Source organism: Spermophilus citellus (genome assembly GCF_964194105.1).
Source record: "Spermophilus citellus genome assembly, contig: SCAFFOLD_149, whole genome shotgun sequence".
Taxonomy (NCBI): Eukaryota; Metazoa; Chordata; class Mammalia; order Rodentia; family Sciuridae; genus Spermophilus; species Spermophilus citellus.
This window is the reverse complement of record NW_027673076.1, coordinates 793,338-819,031: the sequence shown is the minus strand read 5'-3', so window position 1 is coordinate 819,031 and position 25,694 is coordinate 793,338. Positions and strand designations below refer to the sequence as shown.

Below are 25,694 nucleotides of genomic sequence, written 5' to 3'. Positions count from 1 at the left end.
CCCATCTGACATCCACTCTGGGATACCTAATAGGCATTTCATATTTATCATATCCATGTCCAAAAATGAATGTCTATTCTCGCCTCTCTCAATGCCCCTCCATCAGCTTTGCTCCTCCTGAGATAGTCTTTACTATCTTAGTAAAATTTTCTGAAAAAATTAAATTAAAACTGTCTTCACCTTGCTCAGTATTGTATCTCAGAATTAATTCTTCCACAAAGTAGGAACTCAAGAACTATTTGCTGAAAGAATGAGTAGATAAATGAATGAATCGACTGTTACCTAACTCACTGTTGAGTATACATTTCACAAGTTGAGTTATTCTGCAATATACATGAAGCAGGCAAGATGGTATGCCACATACATTATTCACACATGCACACTCAAAAGTTATATACATAAATATACTTACTGTCTAAAATAATTCCAACCAGGGGATCAGAATTTTTATTTAAAATCTCCCAAAGAGCAAATGGTTCCTCTGGAGTGTCAGGAAGAATCCGGAACAGAAAACTGATTGTGTAATCAGAAGGCAATCCTTCTGGATGCAAATACCTAAAGGTGTAAAGAGAACCACGTTTTACTGTATGTTTCCTCAAAAAGTCATCCCTCTGATTATCAAGTCAATACACCTCATAATGCACACTGCCCTGAGCTGAGAAGCTCTCCCCCACCACATCCATCAATATCCACCATGTCCACCATTGCTGCTTCTGATGAAATCAGCTGACTATGGACTGAGACCTCTAAAACTGTGAGCCAAAATAAATCTTTCCTCCTCTAGGTGCCTCTTGTCAGGTATTTTGATCACAGCAATGAAAAGCTGACTAACACACAGGCATCTCTTTTCATGGACCAGTTTCCACATAAGGACCGGAACCTCACATCCCAGTGGGAGATAGCTCTGAAGGATCATCCCATGTCCAAAACTCCTCTGGGTGGTCAGCTAAGAAGTATATTGAGAAAGGCAGCAGAATACAACAGACACTAGTATGGCAGTATGTATAAACGTGGATGTATAACCAATGTGATCCTGCAATCTGTACACATGGGAATAATAAGAATTCATACCCCACTTGAATCAAATGTATGAAATATGATATGTCAAGATCATTGTAATGTTTTGAGCAACCAATAATAAAAAAAGAAGTGCATTGAGATTTCTGCTTCACAGTTTGACTCCTCCTGCTTCCCTGTCCTGTGTTCTGCTGATTCTTTCCACAAGAGCATTCTGTCATTCATCACCTTACATACCAATATCCTCCTTGGAATCTGCTTCCTGGAGAACCAACCCTTTATATAATCATTTCTCTCTAACAACTAAGCACATACTTATTTACTTTTAATCTTCCCCTAAGCAAAAAAAGAAAAAAAAAAGCCCTGCATGCAATAGGAACTCTATAATGGTTATTAACTGAATGAGTACAGTTATGAATATGTGGAGATTTAGCACAAGTTTAAAAATTAAAACTAAGTTTACAGAGAAAGAAAGAAATGCTTCATTCCTTCATTTATTTATGTATTAGTTAATCCATTTATTTTTTCAATAAATATTTGCCTGCCTACTAGATGTCAGATATGATCTCATCAGTGAATAAAACTGACAAAGAATACTATACTTGTTGCACTCAAATTCTAATAGGGTGGATGATACACTATGTTAGAAGGTAATAAGTTCCATTAGAAGCCAAACAAAAACACAGAGCATCTTAATATAGACTGGGGCTATTGGACAAGGATTATATAATGATATGAACCCTGAAGGAATTAAGGTTGGCTCACTGAGAAGCTTAAAGTCAAGCAAAACTTCATTGAAAAGACTATATTTGAGCAAACACAAAAGTGAAACAAGACAATTAGCCTGGTAGGTAATTGAAGGAAGGGTATTTCATGGAGAGAGAATGGCCAATGGAAAGACACCAAGGTGGGATGCACCTGGTGTGTTTTGGAAGAAGAAGGAGGCCAGTGTTACTGGAGAAGACTGAAAAAGTCAGGAAATGAAAGCCCAGATAATGTTGGGCCTTGTAAGCTTGTCAGGAGCTCTGATATTTTCTGTAAGGGAAATAGAAAATCAGACGATTTACAATGACATGATCTGACTTGACATTTTAAAAGCATCATTCTAACTGCTACTTGAAGAATAGAAACAAAGAGAGCAAGGGTAGAAGCAGGAGGACCAATCAGGGGGTTGCTGCAATGACAAGGAGGAGATGGTGGTGACCCAGATTGAGGTTGTGAGAAGGTACAAACACAAGGATTTCCTAGCAGACTAGATGAGGGACATGACAGAGAGGAGTCAGGCCCTTTTTCCTAAGAAACTAGATACAGTGTATTTAATTACAGAAGAAAAAATAGTAAATGAAGCTGGTACTAGAGGGGGATCAGTTTTCAAAAGAATGCTCAAAGGTGAAATGATTAGATTATGAGAGATGTGATGTAATTGGTGGATTAATCCACCGATGGATTAACTAGGTGATAATTGTAAGCAGGTGTTACTGGAGGGAATAGGTCAATGGAAGCATAACTTTGGGATTTACATTTTGTCCCTGGTACCTACCCCCACCCCGCCCTCTGCTTCCTGGCTCTCATGAGTAGCTTTTCTCTGCTTTGCCCTTTCTTCATAATATTCTGCCTTATCTCAGGCCCAGAGGTATGGAGTTGGCCATCTATGGACCGAACCTCTGAAACTATGAGCCAAAATAAACTTTCTCTCCTCTACATTGTTCTTGTGGGGTATTTTGGTCCCAGCAACATACAGCTGACTAATACATGTGCTGACAAGTCAAGTGAGATAAGTTCTGGGAACTGATGATTGGATGTGGAGGCCTTTGCTGAGTGATGAGTAATTTCAGTGAACCAGCAGAGGGATTTTTCTTTAGCAATTCTCATTCATCACAAGGCTTCCAAGGCCTACTAATTTTAATATTCATCATTAGACAATATGGGGGAAAAAACCTGCCCAAAAAGAGCACTGGATTTTAGATTTATCTAAAAATACATGTAGTCTGTAGGTCAAAGTCATTTCTAACATCTTTTAGAAAATGGAACTTTTTTCCTATAATGATCAATATGTTTGATTAGTAGAAAAAGTCTACTTATTTCAAATATTATTCCCCATAATAGAATATAATAAAATAATTTGAATAGTACTAAAGTAGGATTTAACAAAGGATATCTTAGGAGAAAATTTAAAAGCAAACATTTTAAATAAATTGGAAAGAAAAAAATTAGTACTCTAATGTGATCTCTCCCACTGTTTGATGTCCATGCATGTAGTATATCAAAATTTGAACAGTCAAAAAATGTTTCATATGAAATACTAATGCCATTTTGAAAAAAACAGATCTTGATTTGGAATTTAAATAATATATGACATCTTGAGAAGTGGATGAACCTTTAATCCAAGGAATCCCTAAAAGAAAACCTCGAGGACCTCTGGAATCTGCTGAATTGCTGCAAATGGCCCCGTATCCCTACGTGTACCAGTCCTTCTGCAAAGCGGCTGGATAGTGTGGCTTTTACATAAACCTAACATTACTCTTAGTGATCTAGAGTTGCTGTTGTAACTTCTCAAGGATAGACACCATCTGAATCATGACACCATCATGCAATGGTTCAGGGCTTGGGCTCTTGAGCCTGAATACTGGGCGCAGAGTCCAGCATCAATCTTACACTATGTGATTTCACTCACATCATTAGCTTCTTTGTGTTTCCATTTCATCATTTGTAAAAATAATATCGTGTTTGCATCTGCTTCATAGTTGTTTGGAGGTTTGAGTGAATTAGCATATATATACACTTAGAAATACGCTACATATATTGTGCTATGTAAATATCAACTATTTTATGTATTTTCTCAGATGGGTAAATGCCAAATTTCAGCAAGCATTATACATGAGTCAGATGTTTTTACACAAAGAAAAGTAAACATCATCTGCTCAAAACCTTATGAAAAAAATCCTACCATGAATTATCACGGCATTTCTAATTGACATAATTTTCATTCTGAGTTATAATAAGCATGTGATTGGCTTTATCCTCTTGCAATGGAAACATACTTGGTTGGCTGGGATACCAGGGCATCTCTGTGAAGTTGGTAACATGGATACACATTGAAGGTACCAGGCTCCATAGAAACCCCTTCCACAGATGAGAAGTCCTTTTCAACCAAACCAAACATTTCCATCATCTTAAATCCCAGGAGGCAGGGGGGGGGATAACCAGAGAGGAGAGGGAGAATAAAAATGAGTGGCTTACAATTATAAATTTCAAGTTTTGTTTATTAAGGACTTAAAAAATAAATCCAAAAACAAGAAAACTAAACCCCAAATGAGAGTTATTTAATATATTTACATTTTTTAAAATTTTGATAATGCATACCTGCAAGATCAACACCATCCTTGTGCACCATTGGGCAGGCTGGAAAACAAAACAAGCAATATAAAACTGAACTTAGATATTTTCCAAACATACTCTTTCCCTAACTAACATAACCTTTCTGGAAGTGCAAGTGAAAGGACTCCAAATCAGATGTGGCTATGGTTTTCTCTGGTTTTATAAAGACTAAAGTGCTGTAAAGTCCCCCATTTAAAGCCAAAGAGTCACAGTTTCTTTCCTTTCTTGTAGGTCCATTAAAATCGATGGCTGTGCTTGTAAGCTGGCATAGGAAGATGTCTCACATCTAATGTGTTGCCCTCATTGGCAGTTTATTGACACATTTTTGAAAACTATTTCCTATAGTGCCTTTTAAACATAGACTTTCATCTGCCTGAGGAAGATCTTTATCAACCTAAAACTCTAAACAGAAGGGAGGGGAGGCTTTTCCATATGTTCAAAACCATAAAATTTAAAATCCATAACAAACAGTTCTGGAAGTTAACATTTCCTTCAGTTCAAGATGGCACTCATTACTTAACCAGTATTATAAATTTATTTCAAACCTTAAACAACATTAGTAAGTATACAAAGTCTAAAGAACTAACTTGCTGATGCAGTCTCACAGACAAAAGTAATTAATTCATCTTCAATTTTCTTAAAGGCGTCAAAGTCATCCACAAAGAAGACATGGCGTGAACTAGGCTTACTGCCAATGCTAACCAACTCCGAGTAATCTGCATCGGCCACACCAATTGCAAAAATGTTATAGCCTGTGGCAGAAGGAAAACAGATTTTTTATTATTTGAAATTACCCAAAAGACAAGATGCAATAGAAGAGTTCAAACATCCAAATGTTTAAAATATGTTTATTTAGGAAGGCTAGTGGGGGGTACATGATTTATTCTTTACAGTTCATCAGAATTCTGCATGCGCATATTTCATTATGTGATAATCATTCCATCATCCCCTAAAGAAATTTTCCATTTTACAGAAATTCAATAAGGTCAATGCTCCAATTAGCACTTAAAACAAAACAGTTCCCATTTCAGCAACATATTTATGGCTGTATATTTTTAGTGGTTATCTTAATATTTATGGGATGAGGTACATTTGAAACAGAAAAACTGAATTTATCTCAGTGTTTTCTTCAGAAGTTGAAACTATGATAAGTCTACCCGTTCTAGACCAGTCATCATGCAAAAGTTGGCAAATAAATATTTAACTTCTAACTGCCAGCCATATTTTATGCCAGTGAATCTTGACAATAGTCCTGTGAGAATCTCCATTTTACAGATTAAGAGACTGAGAAATTTCTGTCATGAGTTCCCTCTCTGGCCTTTTACAATGGTCCTTTCACAATATTGCACTTATTTATTGGAGTTCCTTATCCAGGGCATCCTGCACGTAATAAATGTATTAGAGACAATGACAAATGTTCTCTAGTAAAATAGTATAATTGAAATTTGTAAAGCAGAAGATATTTTTAAAATCACATTGTCCAGTTGATAAAGAGTTGGAAATATTTAAGTAAAACTGATGTAGCCTATAGATTTGTATTTAGTAAATAATAATGCTAACATAATTATCGGCATGGCCACTTTTGTTATACAGGTAAAACTTACCATCTGCTTGCATCTCCCTGGAGATTTTGTTTACATCATCTTGTGACCTCCCATCCGTTATAACCACAATAACTTTTGGGATGCCTCTTCTCGTACCTGACTCAACAGTAAATAGAGTATCTCGAACATACTTAATTGCTTTTCCTGAAACAAAGGAAGGCAACTGTTCAGTTTCACTCTTTCCTGTTTTTGTTTTGTTAGAGGGAAAAGGGGAGGAACAAAGTTCTTAAATCAAAGAAGTTTTTAAAAAAATTTTATACCCTCCCCCGAAAAAAAGTCATTTCAGTAGTTACCAATAACTAATTACTTTGAGCCTTAGCTGGACATTTTTTGGTCTTACCTGTCTTTGTATTTCCTCCTTTGTATGAAATGTGTTTAATTGCATCTAGAAGAGTCTCTTTGGTTTCATAAGCATTTAGTTTAAATTCTGTTCTTGGGTCATCAGTGAATTGAACCATGGCCACCTAGAGAGAGAAGGTGCATTCATTTTTTACACATGTGTAGACTTCCACTTGGTCAGAGAACACATACAGTAGCATGGTATTATCTATAATTTTCTTTTTCTTGTTACTGGGGACTGTACCTAGGGGTGCATTACCAAAGACCTACTTTTTAAATTTATTTTTTCTTTAAGACAGGGTCTTGCTAAATTGTCTTCCTAAGGCTGGGATTGAATTTGTAATCCTCCTGCATCAGTCTCCCAAATCCCTGGAATTATAGGCAAACTATAAATGTTGTTGAATCAAAAAATGAGTATCATGTTTTGATCTAGAGTAATGTGCAGCCATAACTGCTCCCTTCAACATTTTAATGTCCTAAGGGCAGGGAAAATACTGTGTGTATCGTTAAAGGAGACACTCTGTCCTAGAATACAAAAGAAACATGTCCTGACAAGGCCTCTCTGCCCTGTCTTATTTGCTGAATTCAATAGCTGTTAAGGATTAGCATCTTCTTGTTATAGTTCCTTACCCATATCCCCTGACAAATAGTGATAGTAAGAGCTTGAGAAATAATTTTTGAATGCATAAAATGAATTAGTGGTTAGTCTATCAACTCTACCTGAGTTCCATCTGCACCAATCTTGTCCAGGGCTGCAACAGTGCTATACAAAAAGTTGATGATCTTATTGAAATTGTCGTCTCCAATGCTCCAAGACCCATCCACCATCAACACCAGGTCCGCCTTTGCAGATTTACAGACTGATGATCAAGAATACATTTTGAATCAGAGATAAAAGGAAAATGTAGCAGCTATTAAGCCAATAAAAAAAGATAATGGTTTGTCCTTTGGTAGTTAAAACTTGTTCCCAAAGCAAAGGTTTAAACCTGTCAAGGTTCGTCTTCTGTTCTCTTGCTCATCATTGTTTCTGCACATCATTTCTCTGTTATAGCCAAAGTTGCTGTTCACAATCAAAAAGCTTCTACTGGGCATGTGGAAACAGGGAGAAAAGAAGTCCCCCAATCTTGGCACCAAAGAATGAAAATGAGGAAAGAGGAAAACACAGGATTTAGAGACAGAATTGTGAGCAAACATGGTCCAGTGCCTACTGACTGGAAGGAAGGCATGCTATCGCTCTCACTCTGACCTCCACTTCTTGAATCAGTAAATTATCCTCTGAGATGTTGAAGCACAGAAGGAGGGCATTGATACATTGGAAACTGATTAATCTACAGTTCAATGTACATTGGATTGAGGCCATAAGCAAACATTAATTTCAGCCTTGTTCAAAAAAATCTTTCTATGCCCTTTTATTGCACATTGCTAAATGTTAAGAAATGTACAACACTACTAGCAAGGGAAACTACTATCAGGAGGTATCATGGATATTGACAGACTCAAACAAGCAAAAACAAACAAACAAAAAAAACAAAACCCCTACACAATACCGATAAAAACCTAATCCATTAAAAGCATTTTTTCAAAGTCCTGTTTTGAAATCGTAGTCTGTTTGGGTCATCTCTGCTTCTCTATTCCTTATGAGTGTAGCTCATTGTGGTTCACTCTGTTTTATGATGAAGTAAACAATAAACAATTTGCTCCTAAAAAATATAAGTCTTTTAATGTTAGGCCAGTTGCACACAGTATCCTGAGATAATAAGCCCTTATCCTTATTTAAAAGAAAAACATTCAGTTTCTTCTATCTTATTAAGTGCAACTTTACTCCCTGACAGCTATTTATAGTATAAAATAAACCATCTCCAAGTGAGTTAATACACTCTCATGAATTCAGTGATTTACAAAATTTCACAGATTTTTAGTTTGAATCTAAAGTTGAGATAATCACAATATCTGCTAATTTTCACCTTCGAAATGAGAGCAAAATCAGCCAGCTTCAGCAACTTAGCAAGGTGCTAAGCAACTCAGTGAGACTCTGTCTCCAAATAAAGTACAAAAAAGGACTGGGGATGTGGTTGAGTGCCCCTAAGTTCCATTCCCAGTACAAGGAAAAAAAATCTATTCAAGAATTTGCTAATGAAACATTTACTTGAAGAAAGAAAATATATCAAAATTCATGAAGAAATGATCTCAAGGATAGGAAATTGTGTTTTTAATTTTTAAAACATTTTTCTACTTTTCAATGTTTGTTTAATAAGTATTCAGTATTACTTTAGTAATAAAATTGATAGGCTTTTAAATTATATATATTCAGGACAAATACAACTTAAAATGAATAGTACATTCAACTTGCAAAAAGTTCTACCACTAAAACCATATGTTGGAAAATTCAAGATTAATGTTTCTACTTTGTCAATTCTTACTCCTACAGACCTTTCCTAATCACTTATCTCCAGGAGTATTTATGATTACTTATTGAATGATATCCATGCTCAGCTATATGTAAAAATGATTTTCTGACCTCTGAACATTCTGTAGTATCTACAGCAGTATTGCCTAATTAGTAAATCATCTATTAGGATTCTAGCTTTAGTTCCAAGAGTCAGTCAGAATAATCATAGATACTGAAATTAGAAGTTAGATGTGAAGATGGAAAAGAAAGAACCATCTCCAGGAGAGAGAACAACATTAAAAGATGCAGGATAGCTGGGCGCAGTGGTGCATGCCTGTAATCTCAGTGGCTTGGAAGGCTGAGGTAGGAAAATGGGAAATTCAAAGCCAGCCTCAGCAACTTAGTGAGGCCCTAAGCAACTCAGTGAGACCCTGTCTCTAAATAAAATACCAAAAAAAGACTAGGGATATGGCTCAGTGGTTGAGTGCCCCTGGATTCAATCCCTGATACACACACACACACACACACACACACACACACACACACACACACAAAGATGCAGGACAACAAAATTTATGCACAGAAAGACCTGAGTTGTACATTTTTGCTCCTACATAAATAACCTCATTTGGAAAATGATGCTGCAAAGTTGGTGCTCAGAGAAGACTGCCTGCTGTGCCAGAACAGGTGCTGAGATTTATTAGAGTTGCTCATTGCCTCTTCAATCCCCTGACTCTTTCAGTCTGTGTGGCATATAACCCCACTGACTTTAAGCTCCTGTACAGCAGGAACAACTTATTTTTCACATATTCCTGGCAGATTACAGCACTTTAAAATGAATGGTGAATACGACCTTCTGATTACATGTTCTTTCTCCTTTCCTCCCTCTGGCTCATCCTCCCAATTCCACCATAGTTCTCTTTTTTAAACAAAGATTTTTATCAGCTCTCCCTTCCTGTATGCAAACTTCTCATGGTATGCTATTTCATATGGGATAAAGCCCAATGCCTTGTTGTGGCACACAAATCACTTCCTACTCTAAACCCACTGTTGTTGTCTGTGTCACATTAAAGAATTGACAGTTACCCCAATACTTTAAGCACTTGGATCATAAGTGTTATTCATCCCATTATTTATCACTCGAGCTTGTTCTTCAAATGTAGATCAAATTTTTCCTCCTTTATGAGCCTGCGTAAATATTAATTGTTCTCATTCCTGGGTTAGCATAGTACAGAATATCGTATAACTCATATCCTTGATTGGTAATTACCCATGAAAGCACCTATTTCTCTCATAATACTGAAAATAAACAGAGTTCAATTCTGCCTTATTATTTGGAGAATTAACCATAGGGAATAAATGTTCTTTAGTGGAATGAAACAAATCAATCATCACTGCTTTTTCATGAAATCCATATTAAGCAATTCTGTTTTGTGTATATGATTTATTACTAAGTAGTTATTTTAAAAGAAAGTCACATCATAGTTTGATAATCATTTATATTAAGGGGAAACTCAAGTATCATAATTAATACCTCACATTAATACCTTGTTTTTTTTTAAATGAATGAACAAATAAAACAAGCAGAACTCCTAAACAGGAGTACACTGCCCTTGTATTATTCTCTTACCTTCTTTTGCAGGTGGAATGGTTGGAGGAAAGGTTGGTGGTGGAGTGGGAAGTGACACTGTAGAGGAAGAAAGGACATCAGTCAGTTACCCCATCTGCATGGAAGATGGGGAGTGGCAGGGTAATCATTCTTCCTTCAGAGGTATCAATAATTTTGACAACTGTCTTTGAGAATTTAATGTCTCCTATAAATCAGCCACAGCCTGTGAACAGACTCCAACCATCCTCTCAACCTCAGACTAAAGGCTTAAAAGGCCATTTTTGCCACAATTCAGCTTACCCAGCAGGAGTCAATGCAATCAAACTGTCAACTACAAAGTGGTCCGCGTGTTGATTTAAGGCAGGAATCCTGCCAACCGGTTTCAGAGTTAGCCTTTGACTGCTTTCACACATATAATTAACTTCATTTCTATTCTGTCTAAGGACTGACCATCAATTCTTATTCCATGGCACTTTCCCCCATCCCACCCTGTTTCCCTCATGATGTTTGTGCCTAGTGGAATCTGATTCACTCTGGACTCTGCTCAGTCTGAATCTGGAAAATGTCCTTCAATTTTGAGGATCACATATAAACACCAAGAAGCTAGAATGTGCTCAGATCTTTTCAACCTGGTAATGTGGGATGAGAAGTCTACATACTATGCAGAGGGTACAGTTTGGCTAAGGTACTAGGGACAAATTTAAGATTTGAGGAGCAACTCATGACAGCTCCTATGGCAAAGTACCTGAAAGTCATGGTGCCATTTAGGTAAACATAAAATATTATTTTATAATGTCTTCATTTCTATTTCTGACATAAAGACGTAAGAAAAACTGAGTAATTCTTTTTATTATCCCAATTTATATTTGGGAGAACCTTCTAAAAATCATAGCCATTCACAAAGAGGGTGTAAAGTCTCAAGAGACAGTAAGTAACAAATAACTGGAAGGATTCAAGCTCTGGCAGAATGACTATTTGCCTGAAGTGTTGTAAAGGGATTTACTTCATTGGCAGGGAGGTTGGAAGATAGGAATTTTAAGATGTCTTCCAATTCTAACATCCAGTAAAATAAAAATTATTTCAATGAAATGATGTGCCATTAAAGGAATGCAACAACCATACATTACTGATATGGAAAAATGTCCAAGATTAATTATTAAATGAAATAATGCAAGTCATAGAATAACATGGAATGATCTCATTTGTGAAAAAAAATAACAGAATTTAAGAATATCAGGAGGAAATGAGAGTTGTAGAAATGTGTGTTTCTAGAAAGGAAGACTGGTAAAAGAGAGAAATCAACAATATATTTTATACTCATCTATTATGCAATTATGGATATATGCATCACTTATTTTTCAAGACGGTTTTATTTTGAAGCTAAAAAGTTCCAAGTATAACAAAAAATTTAAAAAATTTATCATTAAAAACAGGATTGTAAAAAAATGTTTCCAAAGCCAAAATTATGCCCCTTAAAATCTATGGAAATAGAAAATCATCTTTAAAATGTTCCCCTTTTTAATGTCAAAATTTGGGACATATCCCAAATTTAGTCAACAAATCAAGAATCTAATCAATGAGAGGTTATGGTAGCCAGATCAATAGATATTTGGGCAGAACATCCAGCCAAATAACCTCTTGGATAAGAAGAATCACAGTGCACTGGTGACAAATGTCTTTAATCCATATGTGTCATACATATGGCTGCTGTCTTCAAGTGTGTGAGGGCTGTCACATAGTAGAAGGAACAGTCACAGTCTCCATTGCTTCAGAAAGCTGCACTAAAGCCAATGGGTAGAAACTACAAGGAGACAGATGTCTCCAACATCAGGAAAACATTTATATCAAACAAGCTATCCAAATTGGCATTAACCCTAGGTTGATAGCTAATAGTCATGGGATTAAGGTTAGGGGATGTTGACGTAGATCAGGGATCCCAAACTGAAATGTTTTTAGAGGTCAAGAGAGCAATTAAAATGAATAAAGAACTTAGCTTACAAAGTTTCACTAGAGACAGGAGTTAATTAGTTCCAGCAGATTAGCACCATAAGGATACATGGGTCCTCTGTTATAAGATGTTCTGGGTTTTCAAAAAAGAAAACCTATCTGATAGTGAGATCTATCACAATGGCAGTCAGTTTGTGACTTCCAAACAGATAAGTATGGTAATGATCAAAAGTTCTTGTACACTGAGATACAGGTTGAAAAGCTCTTTAATAGGTACTCTTTTATTGGATCTTTCCTGCCAACACTGGAGTTAAGAGAGTAGATATTTAACTTTACTGACCAGCCAAATCCACTTAGAGGTATTGAATTGCCAAGGTCTCGGTCTTACTAAAGGGCAGAAGAAGAGACCCAATCAAACCTGTTTGACTTTAAGTCTTGTGCAATATCAAAGCCTTATTAATTTAAAAATTAAGTTATCTTTGTCTGTAAAATGAGACTCTAATCAGCAACAAAAATAAACTGCTGATAAATTCTATGACATGAATAAGTCTCAAAGATATATGCTAAGTGAAAGATGTCAGATGTAAAAGATTACCTATTATATATTTTCCTTTATGTGAAATGCCCACAAAAGACAAATATATAATAAAATAAAGTAGATTTATTGGGTTGATAGAATCCTTCTAAAATTGGATTGTAATAATGGTTACACAATTCTTTGAATGTATTTTTTTAAAAAATCACTGAATTGTACACTTAAAATGTCCCTTATGTTTTATGATATATAAATTACTCCTCAAAAATGAACATGTAATAAATAATGTTATTATATCAGTGTTATGAAATAAAGTCTATATACAAATAAAATTAGATGATTCAATTAATTATATTTTCACCTCTGTTTTGTTAACATTATACACTCATAATGATTTCTTTCTGCAGGTCAGAGAGGCTGAAAAATCTAAACATGGGTGGGATACCACAAAAGCCCATCTCCCACCAAGTTAAGATACTGAGTTAAACACACAGGTGTCCCCTAGAATTCATTAAAATTGAAACTATTTTAATGTTTGTGGCCTCCAGGTCAGGAATCTTTTATTAAAAGTCATTCCAAGAGGTTGACACCCTCCTTTGGAACATGTAAAAAGTGCTTTGTTTAATTTTATACATTTCCTTTCCCTTCGGTGCATCAGATCTGCTGCCAACTTGAAAAAAAGCACAATATCCTCTTAAACAAGCAATAACTCTAGGGTCAACCAGTTGGAACATCTTGGCTCTATTCCCACCCTCATGGCAGGGTAACATGGCATTGTTTTAATGTCAGGACCCAGTCCTTAAAACTTCATTTCCCACTCCACACACCACAAATGGGTCAGGATCACAATGTAGGTCATTGTTTCAAGCACTTTACCATCAAGTGGCTTTACAGTCCCTTGTGGACACATATATGGAGAATGGAAGAAAAAAAATACTGATGACATCAGTGGGCCATAGGCAAAGAATTCTGGAGTTAGAAAAGAGAAGAAAAACTTGGATTACATATATTCCTGGGCAGCGACGGCTTATATTTTTCTAAAAGGAGCAAAGTTTTAGATCCAAAACAGAATGCTAGAATAATGTTGGTTCATAGTGAGGGGAATCAGAAAACAGGCCACCAGACTTACATGTTTTTTCCACTATGCTCACACTTGGTCCCTCCATCTCCTGGAGCTTGGTGTAAACACTGATTTTATATTCCGAACCGGGCTGGAGTCCATAGAAGCAATGCCTGTTTGTACCTCCTCCTACAGTAGATTCTTGCTTTGGGGTATCTATAATAAAAACAAAGAAAAACATACACATATAAATTTTTTTAGAAAGCCATGAGTAGATGATTCGCTTCTATAATGTTTAATATGCAAATATATGCAGCATTAATTGCACTTGTGTGAAGTATTAAATATTTTTCTAAAGATTTTATATATACATTATTTCAAAAGTCACATTTTATATGTATAAAAATAAAACTTAAAAGATCCCTGAGGTCAGCCCTCTAGTGAATGTAGAACTATTAATATACATAATTATATGAATATATTGCATATGATTTAATTGATCTGCTGCAGGGGGCGGTGGATATAAATATATTCATTTGTTTAAAATATGAACTCCCTTTTTTTCAACATGATTCTTCAGAATAGTAATCAATCATAAAATGGCATCAAAGGACACATACTTTTAACTCCTTATAACTTATTATCATTCAATAGGATGTCCTTCTAGGCAATAATACATTTAGCCAAGATGTGGGAAATGGAGTTAGAAATATAAAGTTCTAGGATGGTGGGCTTCCAGGCTCTCAAAAGCCTTATCCAAAGCTGCCTAAAATATTAGCAAGATCTGGAAGCAGAAAGTGGAAAACCAAGGAGACCCCAGACTGCCCAGTTTCCTCTCTCTTAGTCTTGATTTTTAATGAACATCCATGATTTCTTTCCATCATAAAGTAGAATTCTGAGGGGCCTCTCCAAACTCCCTGTATGCACTCTGAAAATCTTTTCTATTCTTTTAAAATCACAGTTGAAGAAACAGGACATGGGACTTAAGTGGCTTAAGGCCAAACATACTGTAGAGATGCCTCCCACCTGCTGGTTACCAGGTCCTTTTGATTCTACCAAGGAGTCCAGCCACAGCCAACTTCACCTCATGGCACCTCTACTGCCTTCTCCACCATGAGGCACAAAGAGCTCGAGGCCCAGTTAACCGTTAGCACCTTTCTTCTTTCCCACACCTACAGCAAAATTGCTGGGCCTGTCCTGGAAGAGTTAGTGTTGGCCCTTGGGTCCTGAGCTTGAGGAAGTGGGATTGTTATGTTCATTCCTCGAGAGCCCATCAAGCCAGGTATTGGTATTAATGATAAGAGCAACCACAAAGATAAACATAGGCAACATTTAATGAGTGCTTATTATGTGCTAAGCAATATTCTAAGAATTTTATCTGTATTAACTCATTTGATCCTTACAATATTTATAACTATCCCCAATCTAAAGACAAGAAATTGGAGGCCAGAAAAGTTAGTCATTTGTCCAGTCCATAACTCAGTAGAAATGAGATCTTATTCAGTACTCTAAATTCCAGTGTCAGAGGGTGTTGTTTTCATTACCACTAAAGTATCATAAAATAATGTAAATTAAATGGATCATTTTTTTTCACAATGAAACCCTTGTGAGAGCCTCTGAGTGCATGTTAAATGTGCAAATACAACAGCTGGAGATCAGGTGGTGGGGCCTCATGACTCAGTGTTTTATCACTCATTTGGACATGGTTTACTCTGGTGGTTCCAATTACTGTAAAGTTTCACATACAGTTTCTTCTAGGCATAGAGTGTTTATATTTGACCATAATAGATAACTAGCTGACAGGAAGAATCACTGCTACCATGAAAGAGCAATTACTCAAGTTTCCCTCAAAAACAATTTTTTTTAAAAAAACTAGGGATTTAATCCAAAGGTGCTTTACTAATGAATCATATCCCAAGCTTTTTAATTTTTTTTTTTAATGTTGAGACAGGTTTTCACTAAGTTGCTTGGGGCCTCCCTAAATTGCTCAAGCTGCCCTCGAACTTGGGATCCTCCTGCCTCACACCTCCTAAATCCCTGGGATTATAGGTGTGTGCCACCACACCCAATTCTAGAATGCTCTTTTGATACATAGTGTTTAATTGATGCCTTATAAAGCTTTATTTTCAAGAATTTAAAAAATACTGTCAAAACCACATTGACTAAACACATTACACATATTTAATGGTTAAAAAGAAATATCCACTCCTCAAAAATGTTATTTGCAAAAGAATTTATTAAAAAAAATAGAAAATCTAAACACAGACTAGCTGCTTTAAGTGCAAATTGTGAAAATGTCAAATAATTTTTGTTCAGAAAGTATAATACTAGATAAACTTCCACCTATATTTTAATGTACAGATATTGGAACAAAACATCTGTGTACTTCAATATGTATATATCAGAATAAACATGATATATGTGTTTTTAAATTTTGTCTATGGAAAAATCCTGACCTTTAAAAATCTGATTACATTAAATCCATTTCATAAAGGAAATTCAAACATTCTTATATATTATGATTAAAGATTTTCAGAAAATTTTATAATACACCCTTTATTAATTTGTTTATAATGAAATATTATCTGCCCTGATCATTTTTTTGAATATTATATAAATGATGAAATAAAAACTGTTAAGGTGTTTATGAGATTATATTATTACTGTGAAGGAAATTTGATAGTAAGTAAAATTTAGAAAATTCAGTACTCTGCTTTGCTGAAGTTCAAGTTCAGCCTGTGGTTCCCAGGCTTGGAAACTCACAATAACTCTTTCTTTTTTATCCTTAAGCACCTTTTGGAGCTTTCTGGAGGCCTCTGTGAGCCACCCATAATACAAACAGTGCAAACACTGGATTATATTGATCTATGTCCACTAAAGTTTTCTAAGAATTCTCCAGGGAATCAATTCTAGAAATGTGCTTTTCTGCCATTTCCTATTTCTTATAGATACTTGAAAGACCTTTGAAAATAGAACATGAATGGGCTTTACTGCTAAAAATAATAAACCATAATCCACTGGAAAACTGGAACAGACATTATAAAATCAATGGCGAATAATATCAGTTTGATTCCTAATACTAACAAAGAGGGGCTTGGTGAACAGAGCTGTATCCATGTTGCTTTTGGCATGTGCAATTCAAGTCCAGTGGCTTTTCTTTAAAGGAAAATAAAACCTAAACTGATCAAATGATGACTAATTTCTTCAACCCCTTATGCCAAAAACATTAAGTCAATTTTTTCGAACATTGAAAAATCTGTCTATATTTGTCTATTCTTTTCTAGGAAGCAGGGATAAATACTTTCTCTGAATGATCATCCTTTTGATACTGATGCCACCAACTCCCCCAAATGTAACAAGAATAGTTTCTGAGAACCATGAAGGATATTCAGAATGTACGTTGGAACTTGATGATATGAATACTCCCAAGTCCCTCAAATACAGTCTCCGAATCATAATGTCACCATTTCAAAAACTTTCAGAAGTTCCCAAATCATAATGTCACCACTTCAACAATTTCAAAAACTTTCAAAAGTTCCCAAATCATAATGTCACTGTTTCAAAAAAGTATTGAGAATGGTTTTGTTTCATATGATTTTTTTTTTTTGGTGGGGGCGGGGGATCTGGTCTTGGAAAGACAGGTTCTCCATTTATGAACTCTCTATCCTTGTTAGTGGATGCTATTACAAAACTGACATTTCAATACTTTAAAAGGAAATACAGAGGGTGGGGGATATAGCTCATTTGGTAGAGTGCTTGCCTAGCATGCACAAGGCCCTGGGTTTAACCCCCAGCACCACCCAAAAAAAAAAAAGAATACCAGTAGAATATCTTCTGAACTCTTTTCAGAGAAAACTACAAAGAAGTTCACCAAGTTGTGGGGATTAGGTAGGGAACACAGTATTTGAGCCTTTGTAGCATATAATACATAAATTTGAAGGGAAATGCTATATCCAACCCTAGGTGCCAAGTCAACTCAAAAACAGATGGAGAGAGGGACAGAGCCCCAGATCACCCACCAAATTAATAGGGTTTCTCATGGGGTTCTGAGTTAACAAATCCAATTAAAGGCCTTTCACTTTGTTCTGTCCTAGAATTGCCCAAAAGTCTAAAATTGAATTTGGCAAGTAGATGATTGGCAGCTTGTATTCTAGTCTCTCCTAGGAGGACCTAGTCTTTCTGGTAATCTTTTCTTTTTCCTCTTGGCCCTAAAAAAGCTTTAATGTTTACATAAGTAGAGGACATGTCTTGCATTTAATCTTCCTTTCTTTGGATCTATTCCTGCCCACTCTTGGTCTGTATGAGTTGGAGAGGACTAAATTCCACTCCACCCCTCTTTGCTACCACCACCAGATACAGGGTGGAAAGCAACCAGGACCAACCAAGTCAGTTTATTTCATGCCTGTGAACTCAATGACAGATTAGGGGCATGTGACCCACACCAGGCCAATATGACTCAGTTCCTGGACTTCCATTGGAAATATTGAGAAAGAGAATTTGAGAAGATGTCATTCTGGATCTTACTGGGGCCCACACAGAGCCTGGCTGAGAATGAAGGCAGAGAAGAGCAGAACAGAGCAGAGGATGGAGCAAGACTTTACCTCATGTTCAACCACAAGAATGGGATCCTAATTCATATAAGTTATACTCCATGTATAATATGTCAAAATACATTCTACTCTCATGTATATCTAAAAAGAACAAATTAAAAAATTTAAGAAAGACTTCTTGGTGACTCTGAATGCCTAGATATAGACATGCCTGGAATTGGATACTTCCAGTCCTCTCAACATAGAAACCAATAACTTGAACTTTTGGTTTAAGTTCCTTTTATCTAGGTTTCCATAAATAAAATTAACAAATGTGAATAATACAGCCTGGAAACTTTATTCACAAAAGCAATGTACAGGTAATTGCCTCAGTTAATGACTTCAAATCAAGTCACTTTTAGACAAATGGAAGCCCAGAGAAAAGAGCTGACCAGCAGTTGTGGTTATAGCAGAGACCTGTCTATACTGACTTCATGTCAGAAAAAAATTGCACATGATCAGGCCATGGGAAAAATTTATCCATTAAGTTGAAGAAAGCTGTCTGAGACATTCAGAAATAGGTCAACCTGGGGCAAACGCTTTTCTTCAACACGTGAAGGAATCGGGTCCCATTTACCCCTGGTATCTCCTTTGGCTGGGGTAGAAGAGTAGAGATCTCTACAGAGGCAGCACATGGAGTCAATGCAAGGCGTCCCAGAGCTGTTAACTCCTGGGCCATGGGACTTTCATGCCCTTAGAAGGGACATCTCGCCACAAGTCCTCCAGAGATAGTGAATCAGAATGGTCATCACATTTCTCTGTCATGTAAAGAAGCTCAGCCTAATTCTGCCCCACTCCCAAGCAGAAAGACAATTCCTTGATCTAAATCATATACATTGACATATTTACATGTTCCCTACTGCCACCCCCATGTTCACACCCCCACCAACGTTCCTCTTTGAAGCTGTTGATTACGATCTGTTGCTGATAAATAATATTTAGACAACTGGGAGAATGAGGCACAGGCTAATTTTGCTCATAAATCTCTCAGCTATAAATGTTGCAGAGAAGTAAACTGAACAGGACTTTTGCACACTCTTGTTTAATTGAGACTATAGTGGCTCAGCTGAAAGTTCTCTGGCAGCCTGAACATGATATTGAGGGTGCACAAGCTGACTTAACTGGAAGATTAAAACAGTACATATACGAACTCAGCTTTTGGCCAGCAAAGATCTTGGCTCTAGAAATAAATTATTGCGGGCTTGGATTACCAGATCAACAGTATCACACACATTAATCATGTGCTCTGATAAAAAATCACAATGCTGCTTGCAAATATGCCACATTAAAATCACTGAATAAAAAATATGTACAGATCTTACCAATTCCATTTACAGAGCTAGTTTCAATACGTATATTTCTCAATCAATATATACAGTTAAAATTTTGATGAATGACTATGAATATCTACAGGCGTTATGTTTCCTCCATTCCAACTTCTTAAATTATGTAAAATGAGAAAATTATTAAAGGATAGTTTGGGACTGTGATTATATGCTTAGTATTTTTTTTTTAAAGAGAGAGAGAGAATTTTAATATTTATTTTTTTCGGCGGACACAACATCTCTGTTTGTATGTGGTGCTGAGGATTGAACCTGGGCCTCACGCATGCCAGGCGAGCGCGCTACCGCTTGAGCCACATCTCCAGCCCTCCTTAGTATTTTTTAAAAGCCTAATAAACACTACCCTTCCATATTGAAAGTGACATATAAAGATTAATAAGATATGATTCGTGGTTTTGTAGTTGTTCCTCAAATAGTTTTATATCTTTCATCTACTTTTGGCTAAGCATCCCATAAATCAGATTTAACACATCACAAAATTCTTGTCTTCTCCTTTCTTTCCTCACTGTTTATTCCATATTAAACCACTCCCATATGTGGAGCCAGAGTCAGGCTTAGACACATGGAATCAAGGAAGTGGTGGCACAACAAAGCTATTGAGACAATATCTGGGCTGAGACTGGCAGGAAATTCTTCTAGAATGTTCTTCCTGCTTCAGCTTGTATTTTATATTTCGAAATGGTCTCAGGGCTCTCCTAAACTGTTTTTCCCTTTATGGATTGGCTCAAAAGTGTGAATTGTGGATTTTTGAATGTCATTATAGTGAGAGATATGGGCTAGTAAACCCAGTCTTATCTGGACCTGAACAAATTGACTCCTTCTGTTTTTTTACAAGGGGGAAACCAATGTCATTTGTCTACAAAGAACAGGCTGGCTTTTTAACAACTTTGCTATCAAGTGTGGAACATAATTTTTTTTTTCCTTTGGGATTCTCTAATGTCTCCTATAATCCCCCACAAAATAACAAGACATTTCTAATGTTTTTACAAATCAAATTAAAGTAATTGTTATCATTTTATTTCATTTTTGAATGCTATCCATGCTAATACCACGAAAAGAGGAAGAACAGCCCTTGCCATTCAGTTTTGGGGAATCAGACTTTTGTTGCTCTTGTCAGTATTTATATTTTTGGCAGGGGATAACCACAGATGGTTAGCATTTAACCACTGAGCCACATCCCCAGCCCTATTTTGTATTTTATTTAGAGACAGGGTCTCACTGAATTGCTTCGTGCCTCGCCATTGCTGGGGCTGGCTTTTAACTCAAGACCCTCCTGCCTCAGCCTCCCGAGCAGCTGGGATTACAGGCATGCACCACTGAACTTGGCTCTTGTCATTATTTCTAAGGGTGAGGAAGAAAGGTTTCTAGTGTTTCAACTTTTGGGTTAAGTTCCATATCACTGTTATCCTTCAGAACTGCAGTGCTGAAGAACTTGTTTGTGGCAACATGGACACACTGCACCTTCAGAGAGAGAGAGTGTGTTGATCAAATGTGTGTACCCGATTGACACAGATCGGCACTGGCCTTGTGCCCATGGAGAGCTGAGAAAAATGGAGGTTGCGGGAGGACACGTGACAATGTGCTGGTCAGTCTGGCTCAACATACTGCATGGCTGACCATCACACAATTGTTCTTCAAGAGGGCTATTTTCTCACGTAACTTGTGTGCTGCTCACAGTGATCTTCATGGAACCAAGTTCACAAGGACTCAAGGACAGCATGTGTGATGGGCTGTACTCACCCTGGAGGGGTTCTAGAACTATCCTGTAGGCCGTGGCATGACGATGCACCTCCCATCGAGCACACAAGCTGGTCATTTCAATCTGGCTGACTTGGAGATTGGTCACACCCAAGAACACTATGATGAAATGGAAAGATAAATGTGTCACACTGAAGATGTTGCCACAAATGTCCCCAAGTCTGAAGACATTTGTAGTAAAATTCTTATGCCAACCTCCACACTGAGGTGGGAAATCCAGTCCTAGGATTTTATCATTGTTAAAAGCTGAATAGTATTTCCTTGTGATCTCACTCATATGTGGAATCTGACAAAGTTGATCTTATAGAAGCAGAGAGGAGAGGGGTGGGTAGCAGAGACTGGAGAGATGAAGAGCAATGGGCAGAGCTTGGTCCACAGGGACTAAGTTACAGTTAGATTGGAGGAATAAATCTAGTATGTGCATAGTAGGAAGGGTGGCCAGAGTTAATAAAAATGCATTGCATATTTCAAAATAGTTATGAGAGGATTTTGAACGTTATCACCACAAAACAATGAAATTTAAAGTTATGGATATGCTAATTACCCTGATTTGATCTTTACCATGCATGCTAGTATTGAAACATTGCATTGCACCCCGTAAACATGGGTAGTGATTATTTGCCAATCAAAAATAAAAGCAAAACAAAATGTGAATGAATGAGAAAGAACACATTTTTGAAATTTTTAAAATGAAAGAATTTATAGTGCAAATAGCTTAAAAACACATAGTTTGTATTAATCTTAGAACACTAATATGCAAAAGTGATTATTTTGACAAGCAATATAAAAATACTGTTTCTCTAGGATAAGAGTAGGCATCTGGGGTTTATCATTCAGATTCAAACACAAAAACAAGCAAAAAAAACCCAGAAAGTTTTAATACTACCTACTTTCCTAATGGTCTTAGACTGTTTCCATCCATATAATTTTCTCTGACTTCTCCATCTTTTAGGTAACTCATAAAATAAAACATAATTTCTATTCTTTTGATGCTACCATGACCACCCATTCTCAAGAATACACATGTACTGTTTAATAGCACTCAGGTTATATTATCACAGTTGAACTGTTTTTATGATGATCATTTCTGTATTACTTTTAAATGTGCTATTTAAAATAATATCTCTTTAGAGTGATAATCTGTTTAGAGTAAATTATATGGATTTTGAAAAGTATTTAGGTCAAAAACTGTAAGTTGATGTAAAGAAATCTATTCCACAGATGGTGTAGAGGTATAACACACTTGAGGAATATGGAACGTACATGCTGGAATTTGGAAAATACTGCATATTCCATGGGTGTCTGTTGTGCTGTGTGCCAATGAGAAGTCCCAGACAGTGCACAGACAGCATAAAACCCCATAAAAGAGAAAGAAGTTCATAGAGTGGAGTGTCGTATACTTTTAATAGATGGCGTATGGGTGGGGGGCAGAGGCTGGAAGGAGAATGGTTTTGAAAAAAAGGCAAATTTCCCCTGGCCCAACTCTGACTGGCACTGGCCATGCCTGGTTACTTGCTGTTTGGAAAATTTCACTTATTTTGAGAAATGCCAGCAAAGACTTTCCAGAAGGAAATCCTATCCGAGATGGTGGAGCCAGTTTGAAAGCCAGGTGCTGACATCCCGCCTGCCAAGCCGGCCTGGGAACTCCCCTGAGGAAAGAGCACACCTCTCTTTCCAGGAAACACCATCCAGAAAGGACGACACCAGGGAAAAGAGAAAGCAACTGCCACGCTGAAGCAGGGCTTGGGTTCCCAGCAGCAGAGCCCCACACCCCACACGGAGCTGGGGCAAGGGGACGGACATCAGTCTTACGTGTTTTCACCAGGCCTGTCAGCGCGTCGCTGAGGCCTGTGGCCTGGGAGGCGAATATCTTCACGTTGTAGTCCATTCCACTGAGGAGGTTGGTGATAAGAATGGTGTTAATGTCAGCACCCACAAAAGTCTCCAGGGTTGGGCCAGGAACTGAAGGAGAAGGAGCATATCTTTCAGCTATGACAGAATGTGCAAAAATGCCAGAATTCTTGGAGCAAATTGGACTCAGTCAGCTGCTTTTCAGTTGCCCAGGATTGTCCAGCAAGCAGAGAGCAGGGCTGAGACTCTGAACCTAGAACATCCAGCTCTAACACCCGTACCTGACCACCAGCCTGGAGATTATTTTTAGGCACCTTGTCTTTTTCCCATTACCATTTTTCCCTTTGTGCTTACTCAAACAAGTTATCCTACCTCACAATCTACCTTCCACCCTATTAGGAGCCACTCTGTTGGAACAGACATTTGAGGTACTTGCCCAATTGAAGAAAACATTATCAATTTTTCCCAGCTCCATCCTCAGCAAGCACCCAAGTGGAAGGAACAGCAGATTTTGTCCTGCACATTCCTGTAATCCCAGCAGTTTAGGAGGCTGAGGCAGTAGGATCACGAGTTCAAAACCAGCCTCAGTAACTTACCAGGGAACTGAACAACTCTGTGAGCTCCTGTCTCTAGGAAAAATACCAAAAGGGGGCTGTAGATGTGGCTCAGTGGTTAAGCACCCCTTCATTCAATCTCTGATACCCCCAAAAAATGCATTTATAAAGACTGTTAGCTAAATGTTAATAAATCATTATCTCTAGGTAGTAGGATTACAAATATTTTTTTTCTTGTTGTTAATCTGAATTTTTTAAGTTTTATACACTCAATTTTTATAGAATAGATATATAGATATCTTTAAAAAGTCAAAGACTCTAGGACTACAGTAGGACACAGAAGGTTACCTCTTTTTCATCCCCAGCCAGGCCCTCTGTGAGAGGAGCATAGAGGATCAGGTATCCTGTGGCCCCAGGAACTGCATCCCATCTGACACGCAAACTGTTTTCGGTCACATCATATAGTTCAAGGTCAGAAGCCATGGGTAAAGCAACTGCAAGAGGAGATTCATTTTAATGTTCAGCTATCTATAAGTATCCTTGAGAAAAATGGAATAACCAAGAAATATAAGGTTGGCCATGTTGAAGCAGGAGGCAGAAAGGGATAAGTTGCAAGCTCCTAGCTTAATGCTAACGACAAACATGAAATGTTGTTTTCAAATATAATTCTATATCCTTCAAAATGTGGCCCTGCCTACTTTTCTCACCACGCTGGCAAACTCAAAACTTTGCTTACACTTGCAAACTTTTGTTGATGTGTCTACAGCACTTCATTGCATTAGTGTGCTTATATGTCCTTGGTTTGCATGCCCACCCCTTACTAGACTAAAACATCCTCGATAGCAAGGATGGCCACTCAAATATTTTTGCAAAGTTGAGGCATAACACCCACCTATAGATTCTTGTCAGCTATAAATCCAAAAATGTATAGAGAATGATTACCATAGTGCCTGGAATATTGTTCTTTGTGTTCTTTAAATTCTTATTGCTCCATCAGAGGTAGATATTCTTAGACAAAATTTTCAGAGTGTCTGTCATGTAGTAGAAATTCATTATTTGAAATTATTAAAAGAATGGTTGATCTTTTTAAAAACAATATCTCTTCCCATCATTCTTCCCATGAGTTATGTATCTTGTGTGTGTTGTTTATATGTGTGATCATGGTCATAGTATTCAGAATCTGGTTATGACCATGATATGAACAATAAAGAAAGATGCAACATAATTTTCTTGGTAGTCTACTGGACAGAAGAGCCACAGAACTCTCACTCTACTTCTACTGACATATTCTAACACAGTTCCTGGTTCTTAAGAGCCATTTGTTTAATAAATAAATGAGTGTTTCTGCACCCTTTACCACCAAGGTTGCTCTTTCCTAAACATTCCAGAGAGTTATAACACCCATTTCCATATGTGGCACTGAAAATCAGCAGCTACATCATGGGACCTGTACCACAATTGGCATGAGAACTATTTTCTATGAATTTGCCTTAGGATATATACCAGTGCAACCTGAGCAGCCTGATGTAGGAAGTCCACCTAAGCAGTGCTGGCCAAGTGAGAAGTGGTGTAGGATTAAATACATACGTGTGGTTTCAGTTCCTCTCAGGCCTTCACTAGCAGTGTGAGCATATATTGCAAATACCGCTGCTTGATATTCAGTCAAAGACATCAAATTTTTCAACACTGTGGAAGATAAGCTTCCATCCACCACCACCTGT

At 37.1% G+C, this 25,694-nt stretch overlaps 1 protein-coding gene across 1 annotated transcript in view; it reads right to left on the bottom strand.

Moving 5' to 3' along the window:
- LOC308640148 (collagen alpha-1(XIV) chain-like) overlaps positions 1-25,694 on the bottom strand; it is a gene marked incomplete at both ends in the record, with an annotated part of 95,303 nt that overhangs the window by 45,636 nt on the left and 23,973 nt on the right. The window contains 13 exons of the mRNA XM_081312160.1: positions 413-555; positions 4,059-4,198; positions 4,382-4,419; positions 4,983-5,147; positions 6,000-6,143; positions 6,340-6,463; positions 7,059-7,198; positions 10,358-10,414; positions 13,948-14,094; positions 21,551-21,667; positions 23,381-23,588; positions 24,322-24,467; positions 25,561-25,690. Of these exons, the coding sequence (XP_081168286.1) occupies positions 413-555; positions 4,059-4,198; positions 4,382-4,419; positions 4,983-5,147; positions 6,000-6,143; positions 6,340-6,463; positions 7,059-7,198; positions 10,358-10,414; positions 13,948-14,094; positions 21,551-21,667; positions 23,381-23,588; positions 24,322-24,467; positions 25,561-25,690 (1,699 nt within the window). The remainder of the gene's footprint in view (positions 1-412; positions 556-4,058; positions 4,199-4,381; positions 4,420-4,982; positions 5,148-5,999; positions 6,144-6,339; positions 6,464-7,058; positions 7,199-10,357; positions 10,415-13,947; positions 14,095-21,550; positions 21,668-23,380; positions 23,589-24,321; positions 24,468-25,560; positions 25,691-25,694) is intronic.